Below are 11,316 nucleotides of genomic sequence, written 5' to 3'. Positions count from 1 at the left end.
GACACCCCCACAGCACTTTGCCAATTTCCAAGACTCTCTTATCCATCCGTGTTCACATTTCAGCCTCACCATGAAACTCTGAGGCAGGTGCACACCCATCATTATGCCTGTTTCGTAGGCTCGTAGACTGGCTCGGAGCAGTTCAACATCTTGCCCCGACGCACAGCAAATGATCAATATCAACAATAGTTGAAGCAGTAGCCAAAATTTACTGAGCATTTCTTATGCCTGGCACCATGCCAGGCAGTGTTCTGAGAAAGGGTTGGCAACCTGGAGCCCACAGACGAGATCCGGCCCCGTTTGTCTTGGTAAATGCAGTCCGGGCATGTGTGGCCTGTGTCCGCTTGAAGCTACTGTGGAAGCCTCGAGATTGCAACAGAGGCCCTGGGGCCCCACGGAGCCCAAGATATTTACGGTCTGACTCCTTACAGACATTTGCCAGCCCCGTTCTAAGCAGTTTTCGTATCTAGTGATGATCATTTCAGTGTGAGTTTCTAGGAACGAGAGCCCCAGGAGAGTGGGCGCTTTATGGGGAAGTCACAGCATAACCGGTGTGCAGCTCGGTCCTTGCCACCGCACATTGTCACTCCTCCCAGGGTGCGGGGAGCCAAGTTCGGAAGCCCTTTCGAAATGACAGATGACTTCCGTCACCCCCTAAACACCGGCAGACGTTTGCCCTGTGTTCCCGCATCTGAGTTCTTGGCGGGGTGCCTCCAGCCGTGGAAAACTTTGCGTAACAGCCTGTGGGTGCTCGTCACTCCGTTTTCTGTGCAGCAGGCCCTACGCCGTCCACCGATGTAGGTCGGACGCATCGCAAATAAGTGGCTCAGAGGCTCCCCAGGAGACACACACGTGTTTCGAGCACGGTCACCCCAGGACAGGGAGGCTTGAGCCCTCGTCAGCTGAGCCTTTGCAGAACCACAGAGAATTTGCTGCTTGGTCTATGTGCTGGCTCTCCCCCAGAGAAAAGGGTGTGACAGCACTCAGAGCACAGGAAAATAAGGCACTACAAGTAACTTTTCAGGGCGTCTGGGTGGCTCAGTCAATTAAGCATCCAACTCTTGATATCGGCTCAGGTCATGATCTCATGCTTCGTGGGATCGAGCCCTGCATCGGGCTCTATGCTGACAGCATGCATCCTGCTTGGGATTCTCTCTCTCTCCCTCTCTCTCTGCCCCTCCCCTACTCGCTCTCTCTCTCTCTCTCTCTCAAAAATAAATGAATAAACATTTTTAAAACATTTTTTAAGAGGTAAAAAAAATTAACTGCTCATCGTGACCTGTTTACATCTATTTTTTTAAATGTTTTTTTTTTTGAGGGGTTGGAGGGGCAAGAAACAGAGAGAGAGGGAGATAGAGGATCCCAAGCAGGCTCTGAGCTGTCAACACAGAGCCTGACATGGGGCTCGAACCCCTGAACTGTGAGATCGTGACCTGACCCAAGGTCAGATGTTTAACTAATGAAGCCACCCAGATGCCCCCATATATAATATTAAAAAAACAACATTTTATGCAAACAGCATTATAACACATCAGTCTAAAAGACGGCTTTAATCAAGTTGGTGTGCATTATCTCATCTAATTCATGCCAAATCCTATGAGATTGGTCATAGTGGTATTATCCCCACTTTATAGATAAGGAAACGAGGCAAGGGGAGGTGGCCGTCTTGTCCCAGTTCTCAAGTAACAAGAGCAGCCAGGATTCAAACGCTGACTTCTGTTTCCTCAGCCTGCACTGAACCAACTGATCCAATGAGAAGGTTGACTTTTTAATGTTACTGTGTGATCTGGCAGATTCGCTGGTCACTCTTCTGTGCCCGAGTAAGATCACCTTCTGACAGCTGGGTGCTTCTCCCCAAAGCATTCACTCGGGTCAACCACACACAGCGCTTCCATAAGGCATGCATTTCTCAGCTACATAAATAGCAGTTGTTTGGGTGGCCAGAGAGAAAGCGTCCATGGCCAGAAATGACCCAGGGGCATTATTTACACAAGCTCATGAGCCGAGCTGAGGGACGGGAAATGGCAGGTGGGTAGATCAGCTCTGCCTCATACTAGCTGTGTGTCCTTGGGCAAGTCACTTGCCCTCTCTGGAGAAGCGAGGCGGTTTAAGTACACGGTCCTCCTAAAGGTCCTTTCCCTGTAACACAGCACAGAGACTGAGAGCGGGGCCTCTGGGGTCAGAGACAGGAATTCAAGTCGTGGCCCTGCCTCTCCTAGAGGCCTTGATCTAGGACATCCCTTCACTTCTTGGGGGGCGAAGCTTCGCCAAGGACAGTCGGTGACTCGGGTGCCATCGTCAGGGACCGCGGTGAGCAGGCACATTGTTTACACACGAAAAGGCTCTCCGCAAACGTGTAACCAGCAGCACCGTCATTCTCTCCCGAGCCCTCGTCGCCCAGGCCGTCCAGCACCATGTCCGCAGCTCCCGCCAGCAACGGCGTGTTCGTCGTCATCCCGCCCAGCGACGCCGGCGGCCTCCGCCCGCCTCCAGCCATCCTGCCCACCCCCTTGTGCCAGCCTCCCGGGGTGATGCAGTTTGAGGAGCCGCCGCTGGGGGCACAGACCCCAAGGGCCACCCAGCCGTCCGACCTGCGGCCCACGGAGACGGAGACGTTCCTGACGGGAGAGCCCAAAGCTTTAGGGGTAAGGAGACACCCCCCGCCCCCCACCCCCCTCCCAGGCCACCTGAGGCCTGTGCACACAGGTGCCAGGAGGGAGCGTCCCAGCACCGGAGCACTCACGGACACCTCGGAAAGGGGCAGGCGGTCCATCTATACTTAGTGAGGACTTGAAGATTCCCCTGTGCACCAGACAGACAGACCCATCCCCCCTGGAGCTCACAGAGACCACACCAGCCAAGAAATGGCGAACATGACTCCAAATAGGGTACTTCGGTAAAAAATGACGGATGTGGGAGGGACGACGCTAGTGATGGGGGACAGCCAGGTCTCCGTGGGGAGATGGCAGGGAGGCTACAACCTGGATGCCGAAGCCACGGGAACACGGGGAGCAAGGGGAAGGGCTCATCAGGTGGAGGGGGCAGCAGGTGCAAAGGCCCTGAGGTGGGAACGCGTGCGGCTCGTTCAAGATGAAATAGAAGGTTAACATGCTGGAATGAGAAGGGGGAGAGGAAGAAGGGAGAGGAGATGGAAGCTGGAGAGGTGGGCAGGGGACAGCTCCTGCGGGTCCATGAGAGATGTCTCATGAGGTCTTTGCCAATCTCAGATGGCCTTGAGTTGTTGGTCTCCAGGCGGGAAGAAAATATCAAATAGGTAGATAGACGGACAGGCAGAGAGGCAGACATATCCATCCTCATACATACATATATAGTGTCTTCAGTTTGTTCCTTGGCCTCAGTTTCCCCAAATGGAAGATGTAAACATAGCTGAGGCAATGGCTGTGGTGATGACGGCGGTGGTGACAGCTGTCATCTCCCGGGCACGCACTGAGAATGGAATTTGCAGGCCCTGGCTCCTTAGATTCCCATCACCACCTTGTGAGACGGTGACCATGGCTCCCGTCGGACAGATTAGGAAACAGAGGCTTATCAAGGCTAAGTCACTGGCCCGAGGCCACCCAGCTGCTAAGTGGCATCCTGTACCCCAGGATGGCCTGACCGTACAGTTCTGTTTTCAACCCCACCGCTCTGTAGCACGCAGGAGCTCTGGCTTGAACAAGCTGGAATTCGAGATTCTACGCTAAAGGCTGCACCACGTCCACTGGTGTGCAAAGGGACCAGACACCGTGCACGGAGACGGGGTCATCAGCCCCTGGAATCCTGAAGCCTCAGAGAGACCTGGGAACCCATGACCTCCAAAGGAATCCAACAAGACAAATCCACATTGCCGGAGAACCCAGAGAGTGGAAACTACGCATGGGTGTTTGGGAGTGTCACCAGTAGATGAACACCAGCTTTTGAGGTGGCTGGCCAGCCACTTCAGTGCTGGGAGACCCCAGGCAAGTCGCTGGACATCTCTGAGCCTCAGTGTCCTCATCTCCAAATTAGGATAATAACACCGACCTCACCGTGTTGGGATTCGAGGAGGCCACGTCTATAAAACACGCAGCACGTTGCTTAGTGAGGACGGGCACGGGGCCGGAGGTAGCTGGTGTTCCGTGAGCAGTAATGGCAAGGGTGGGAGTGTCCAGGAGCAGGAGAAGAGCCCACAGAGGACAGCCGGGCTGGCGGCGGGGACCCCGTGCCATATAAGGAAACTTCAAAGACGAAAGATGTGCAGCTGAAGAGAGAACAGGAGAGAATATCCAAGGGGGGGGGGGGGTGCCTATAAATATCCAAATCCTTGGCACGCGGAAAGACATGCCTATTCCACGTGATCCCAAGAAAACGTTCCCCAGTCATCTGCTCCCAGTCAGAACTGCCCGTAAACGGACCACAGTGGTTTGCGTGGTGGTGGGCACCTCCCCACTGAGGGCTGGGGGGTGCTATTAAGAAGCCAGGAGCTGGAAAGTTAGGCAGAGGTTGAATGGGGGGGGGGGGGTGGCCTTCAACGTCCCTGCTCCGTTCTAGAACTCAATCGTTACAGAAAACGTATGGGGAAAAAAAAAATGTGGCAGAACTTACCAGAAGCCCACATGTCCCCTTCCTTGGGAAAACCGTCCTACTTCTGGGAATGGATCAGCTTCGAAAAACCCAAATCCGAGTCCAGATGTCAGCTCCCCAAACACAGCTGGAATGGATCGGTGACAGGCACTGAAATGAGAGAGATGCTCAAGGAGATATTCTCTGCAGGCTGCAGGGCGACGAGGAGGGAAAGGGTGAGGCATCCGGTGCAGGGAATGTTGTGCCATTGAAACGAGAGCTCAGAAAACCGGGTAGCAACCCAGCGGTTGCTGGGCAATCCGGTTGCTGTCCGGATGCCGGACATCCACGGGTCAGAGCACAAAGCAGATGCAGATCCGTAGAAACGCGGCAACAGGCGGCGGGGGGGGGTGGGGGGGGGTGGGGAGGCCCTCAGATGTGGGAGCTGGCTTTCCTCCTTAAGACAGTCCTTGATGGTTGCTATAAGGATGTCTCCTCAAAAGAGCAGAATCGGAGTTTAGTTCCAAGCATCACGGTGGGGGGGGGGGGGGGGGGGGGGGAGCGCAGGTTCTCCCCGCGGCCGGCAGGGGGCGGTGTGGAGCCCGCCCGGCTGAGCCGCGCCTGCTCCCGCAGACCGTCCAGATCCTCATCGGCCTCATCCACCTGGGCTTCGGCAGCGTGCTGCTCATGGTCCGCCGCGGCCACGTGGGGATGCTCTTCATCGAAGGCGGCGTCCCCTTCTGGGGAGGAGCCTGCGTGAGTGCCGGGGGGCCATCTGGGGCTCGCCTTTCACCTCCGCAGCCGCCCCCTCCCACATTCCCTGGGGCACAGCCGCCCCGGGAGGAAGGGGCCTGAATCTAAATCCAGCTCCTAACTGCAAACCCTACTCCCGGCGCCGCTCCTGCCTAGGAAAAACTCCCAGCCAAGAGCCAAGACAATGGGACGCAGGGCTAAAGGGCACTAACCACCTGGGTATTACCTGAATGCCAAGCCTCACCCCCAGAAACCCTTCTACTCCCCCTCATGGGTCCCAGCCCTGCAAGAGCTCCGTCCCCTGGGAGTCTGACCAGCTCTGAACCCCCCCCACCCCGCCCCGCCCACCCCAGCCCATTCCTGTGCTCACAGCCGGCCAGGCCCGCCTGGCCGTCCACTCCTGCAGCAGAATCGGGGAGCACGTGGCCAGTGGGCAATCTCGAACGTCAAGAGAGCACTTCAGGGTTTACATAGCCCCATCTGAGACGGGAGTCTCCCAGCTGCCCCGGGGAGGAGGGGGGGGGGGGGCGTGCAGACTTGGGAGTGAGGCCAGTGGGGTCTAAATCCTAGCACCACTGTGGGTCATCATGGAGTCAGTCACTCAGTCTCCAGGCCTGGCGTCCTCGTCTGAAAAGCATAGTCCTGGCCCTGCCTGTCCTCTAGTTTGAGGAAATCCAAAACTAACGCGAGTAGGAGCTAATTACCAGCAAATGGTGACCATCACTTTGCAACAATTCCCCCTTTAGAGAGAGCCAGATTTGCATGAGATGTGAATGATGTCCCTCGAAAACATTCACCTTGCCAGCTTCCGCCCTATTTCCCGGGACAGGCCCCTAGTAACCAGGGGACACCCTTACAGAGAGATCCCAAGGTTGTTGGCCGGGAGGCAGGGAAGGTGACAGCCAAGGGGCTGCTGCCCTCGCCCTGGTGCCCACGGCCTTGACAGAGCCCAGGCATGGTGTGACCTGCCCCGTGTCCCGGCCGAAGCCTCACCGGGGTCCCCTCGTCTCCACACAGTTCGTCATCTCAGGGTCCCTCTCCGTGGCAGCCGAGAAGAACCACACCAGCTGCCTCGTAAGTCTGAATGGGGGACCCGGGGCCACGGCTGAGTCCTCTCCACTCTGCCCCTCCTGTCCATTCACTCACTCAACAAACATTCCCTGGGGGCCTGCTGAGTGCCCGGTGCCCGAGGACAGCCAGACAGCACAGACACAGGACAGGAGGAACCAAGCAAGATACACTTTCGACATACAATACAGGGCAGCAAGTGAGGGTCCACAGACGGAGTGCTCATGGCCCTTCAGAGAAAAGGTCTCTTGGAAGAGGAGGAAGCTAAGCGAGGCCTTGGTGGGCTGGGAGGACTTAGAAATCCGGCGGAGGGAAAAGCATGAGAAGACAAGGAGAAGGCCTGGGCAGGGTTGCTATGGAAACCATGTGTGGCTCCACGAGACCGGGGCAGAGGTCTGGGGAGACAAGTGGAAAGAAATCAGACGGAGAGACACGTGGAAAGAAATCAGACGGAGAGACGCGCTTGGTCGTCATGGGTAGTGGCTGGGACCCCTCTGCGGGCAATGGGAGGCGATGTGGGCTTTGCAGGGGAGCGCATCCAGCCAGCAGGCTCCAGGCTCAGCACAGCAGGGAAGGCCAAGGCCCTGCCCTCCTGGGACTTACACTCCAGTGTCTGGTAACAGTTACAGACAGTCTGGTAACAGTTACAGATCTGTAAGTAGTTACAGATCGTGAAAAGCGCCACAAAGAAGCGGGGCAGGGGGGCGGGGGGAGAAGGGGGAGGAATAACGGGTGTCATTCCGCTCAGCCCGGACAGTCTAGGGTCCTGGGGCAGGTGCCGCCGAGCTTGCTGTTCAGAGGGAGACAGCCACAGAAGAGCCCGGGGACCAGTATCCCATGGGGAAGAGGCTGGCCGTGGGGACAGAAGCCAGGGCAGATTATAAGAGATGAAGGAGGCAGAGAGGGAGGACACAACAGAGAGGGCGAGGGGAGGGAGACGAATCAGGGCCTAAAGGAGACTGTGGGATTTATTTTAAGGGCCTTTATTTAAGGGAGGCCACTGCGAGCAGAAGCAGGGACCCATTGTCCTATTTGGACTCTTGGGAGCCGTCCGGTGCTGGGCCAGGTGGAGAATAGGTCACAACCGGGCAGCACTGGACTCGGGGACCCTCAGGCTGTGAAGTCCAGGAGCTCAGGGACCTGACTTGTCTCCGCGCTCACAGCGCCTCTGACAGCATCTGGCTGCAACACATACTCAACAGCACTTGGTTGGATTAATTGACCAATTCGTTGATTTCCCGTGAGGCCACTCAGGGCCCCACGACCTCCTCGACGGCATAAAAAAAGAAAAGAAAAGCAAAAGAAGAGTCAGGGATCTTTGAACCTGAGTGGGTCTCACAGTTCCAATCCCCCAATGTAAGGCCAGGGCAATGCAGCCAGAAGGTTCCAGCTGCTGGGTCAAAAGAGCATCAGGTTTTGGCTGCCGAGGGAGAGTGAGCCCTGAGTGACCGTCTGGACCACCCAGACATCCCCTTGACCAGAAGCCCGGGGCCTCCCCGTGAGCGGTTGGCCTACCCCCACCTCAGCACCTGCCCCTAGACTCTCCCCTGCCCCCTGCGCCCTGGGGTCTGCAGTGTGGAATCTCATGGAAGCGACCCCATCACCCTCCCAGCTGGGCCTCGGTGTCCACAGCAGAGGAGGGCCTCCCTGACTCTTGCTCCTGGGGCAGCTGCACCCGCAGGGCACAGGCCTGGGGGGCGGGCACCGCGCGGGTAGGCAGGGACCCTGCTGGAGACCCCGCCCACAGTGAAAGCGGCAGGGCGACCCTGAGGCGTGGGAGGAGCACCGGAGAAGGGAGAGGCGTCAGAAACGCATGCGTGGCAGGGTGGCCACTGAGCCCTGGCCCAGGGAGGCGGGGGCGGGAGGGCCGGTGCCCCTTCCTCTGTCCCTTCTCCTCCTGGCCTCTTCCCTCTGCTCCTCTCCCTCCTGCAGGTGAGAAGCAGCCTGGGGACAAACATTCTCAGCGCCGTGGCGGCCTTTGCGGGGACAGCCATTCTGCTCATGGATTTCGGTGTCACTAACTGGGTGTGTTGTCAGACGCCCCCCCTCCCCCCCACCCCCCGGAGTGGAGAGCATGGGAGAGCCACATCCAGGAGGTGGGGGGGAGGCGAGAGTGAGCCCTGGGCCTGGGCGGAGTTTGTCAGTCCCCACAGACCCCATGGGGGCATAGACCCCGTGACCCCATTCCCAGGCCTGGGGACACGGAGGGGCAGCCCCGCGGAGGGAAGGGGAGGGCACAGGACGCACGGCAGGAGGCCTGGCTCCAGCTCCAGCTCCAGCTCCAGCTCTGCCAGCCTGGCTGTGGGACCTCGGGCAAGTTACCGTCCCCCTGGGGCCCTTCCTCCCATAGAGCCCCGGGCTTGCCTTGACTGTGGGTGTGGTCCCCAGGATGTGGGCAGGGGCTATCTGGCCGTGCTTACCATCTTCACCATCCTGGAGTTCTTCATTGCGGTCATTGCCACCCACTTCGGGTGTCAAGCCACCCGCGCTCAAGCCAACACGGTGAGTACCCCACCCCCAGCCGCCCACCCCACCCGGGGCCTCTGAGGAGGGCTGCTGGCTGGGAAGGCTCTGCTTCCAGCCTCTTCCTTCTTCCTTCGGGAAAGCAATTGGGAGCGGCAACGAGTCCCTTTTCCTCCCCTCTGCGTCTCCCCGCCACCCCACTCTTGCACATCTGGGGACCCAGCGAAGTCTTTGGGCAGGATGGAACTATTCTCCTCGCGACCGCAAGGGGGCGCCAGGACCAAGGGACCAGCGGCTCTGGGAGCCTGGTTGCAGAGCCCGGGGAAGTCCTGGAGGGCAGTACTGTGCACAGAGGCGTTCGCAGGCCGTGAGGCACAGACAGGGGCATCACAGAGGGCAGCGCGCTTCAGGGGGAAATTAGCTTAGCTTCCCCAAATCTGGAGGACAGTGAAGACAGGAAGGGGGGGGCGGGTAGGGCGTTGGTGGAGTAAAGGCAGCCTCAGGCGGGAAAGGCAGGCCGTAGGGTCGGGGGTGCTGCTTGGGCGGTGGCTTTGTGCAAACTGGGAGGTGAGGCCACTGAAAGGCTTTGCGCGGAGGAGTGCGCGCTCACAGGGAGGGAAACTAATCCGGAGGGTCGGCCTTGAACCTTGAACACCCAAGGGAGGGAACCGGGGCAGGGGCCGCCCAGGGAGAAAGAACGCCAGAACTTTAGCTCCTAGAGAAAGGCGACTCTTGTCTCTTTTGTTCACTGCTGCACTCCCAACGCCTCATCGGCCCCCGTAAGTATTTTTGAAATATTAGTGGAGCCGGTGAGTCAGCCTATTATTCCCTTACGGAATTCATTACTAGGGCGCTGTTCTCAGAATGACCACAGGGGGGCACTGCTGCATCACCGCCCGGAGGCACCAGAGCCCTCCAGGACCGTCGGGGGTTCTTTCTTTGCAGCCTGTGATTTTCCTGCCCAACGCCTTCAGCGCTGACTTCAACATCCCCAGCCCCGCAGCCTCTCCGCCCCCCGCCTACGACAATGTGGCATATGTGCCCAAGGAGTCATCCGAGTAGAGGTCACTCCGCCGGTTGGAGTCCAGCCTGTCCCCCGTGGGCCCAGCCTTTCCCCCACCCCCACCGCGTTAATCTGGGGGCAGCCCATCCCCCCACCCCATCCTCACACATCGCGGCACCCAGGTGAAGTGTTCCCGGGGGACGTCTGTCCCACACAGCTCCCTCAGTGGCTTCTTTCCTTAAAGAGCTAGTTGATGTCAAGGGTGAGTGTCCCTCACTCAGCTCCCTGGGCCCTGTCACCCTTCTGGAACTGTCCCCATGTGCTGCTCTGCATTTCTCTGGGTTTCCTCGGGGGAATCCCTGGCCTCACTGGCAGACAGGTTCAAGGCTGCCCTCGGGTCTTGGGAAGACCGTTAAGCTCAGGAGCCCAGAATCCTCCAGAAAAGAGTCCAAGTGCTGAGGCCACACAGCTGGCCGTGGCCTGACCTCAGGCCTCCAGGCCCCAGGACCAGCTCTCTGCTTTGCAATCATGGCAATGTCATGAGCCTCAGTTTTCCCACCTGGAAACTAACGCATTAACTACATGGCATTCAAGGCCCTTCCCAGGGCTCCCCGAAGTCCTGGTCTAAGTCAGGCGATGTCCCCCCACGCCCCCTGGAGAAGCTCATTTTCCTTATGTATTAAATGGAGTCAGGTTTGGGGAGGGTGCAGGGGAGGGCTGAGGCCAGCCCACTGCACCCCAGTCAGCATCCACAGGTGCACAGCCATGGCAGCCCCTACCCCCGGGGGACCAGAGCTTCCCCTGAAGGTCACTGTGAGCTGAGCTGGGGTCTGAGGCAAAGGACACACCCCTACCAGATGTCAGAGGTCCTGGTGGGTGGCTCGTCTCATCCATACCACAGAGGGAAATAAACAGTGTGGCTTACACTTTGAACTGGTCTCACTGCAATGACTTTTTCTTTTTAACCACAGGGGCTTCGAAGCTTGTCCCATATTTATTAGAAGATCTGGGTCCCCTTGGCACAGAAAGGGGGCATCTGTGGGAGCTGGAGTCTGGGTGGTATGATCCCGGCACTTGGTCTGGCCCCACCTGAGCCCAGACGAGCAGGCATCCATATCCCCATTCTACAACTGAGCTTGAAGAGATCGAATCAAGTGCCCAAGGCCACTGGGCTAGCGAGAGGCAATGCTGGGATTTGAACCTAGCTCCCGCTAACGTCGGAGTCTGTGTGTCACCACCCGGCTCTCCAGGTCCAAAACCAAGTGCTTTCCACCAACCCCTTCCCCTCCTGCCTCCTGCTTTTTCATCCCAAAGACGGGTTGGCTGCGTTTTTCGGCACCCACACTTCTTCATCTAACAAGCTCCTGCTCCTGCCTCAAGACCCTATTTGACTGTTGCCCCTTCCGTGAGGTCTTCCCAAAGGCAGGCAGTTGGCTGGTGCCGTTCAGCCCTTTCAGGAAGCCCTGGTCCCCAGGTCCTGCGAGTGC

At 58.2% G+C, this 11,316-nt stretch overlaps 1 protein-coding gene across 1 annotated transcript; it reads left to right on the top strand.

The window, feature by feature from the left end:
- Nucleotides 1-2,414: 2,414 nt before the first annotated feature.
- LOC109246516 (membrane-spanning 4-domains subfamily A member 15) lies at nt 2,415-10,603 on the top strand. The gene is made up of 6 exons (XM_053899193.1): nt 2,415-2,645; nt 5,176-5,298; nt 6,313-6,369; nt 8,296-8,388; nt 8,752-8,865; nt 9,772-10,603. Exons 1-6 carry the CDS (start codon nt 2,415-2,417, stop codon nt 9,886-9,888), a joined length of 735 nt encoding a protein of 244 aa, XP_053755168.1. The 3' UTR covers nt 9,889-10,603.
- The last annotated feature ends 713 nt before the right edge of the window (nt 10,604-11,316 follow it).

Source organism: Panthera pardus, unplaced genomic scaffold, assembly GCF_024362965.1.
Source record: "Panthera pardus isolate Hobbes unplaced genomic scaffold, ASM2436296v1 HiC_scaffold_12, whole genome shotgun sequence".
NCBI classification, from domain to species: domain Eukaryota; kingdom Metazoa; phylum Chordata; class Mammalia; order Carnivora; family Felidae; genus Panthera; species Panthera pardus.
The sequence above is the reverse complement of the archived record's forward strand: the minus strand, read 5'-3'. Positions and strand labels throughout refer to the sequence as shown.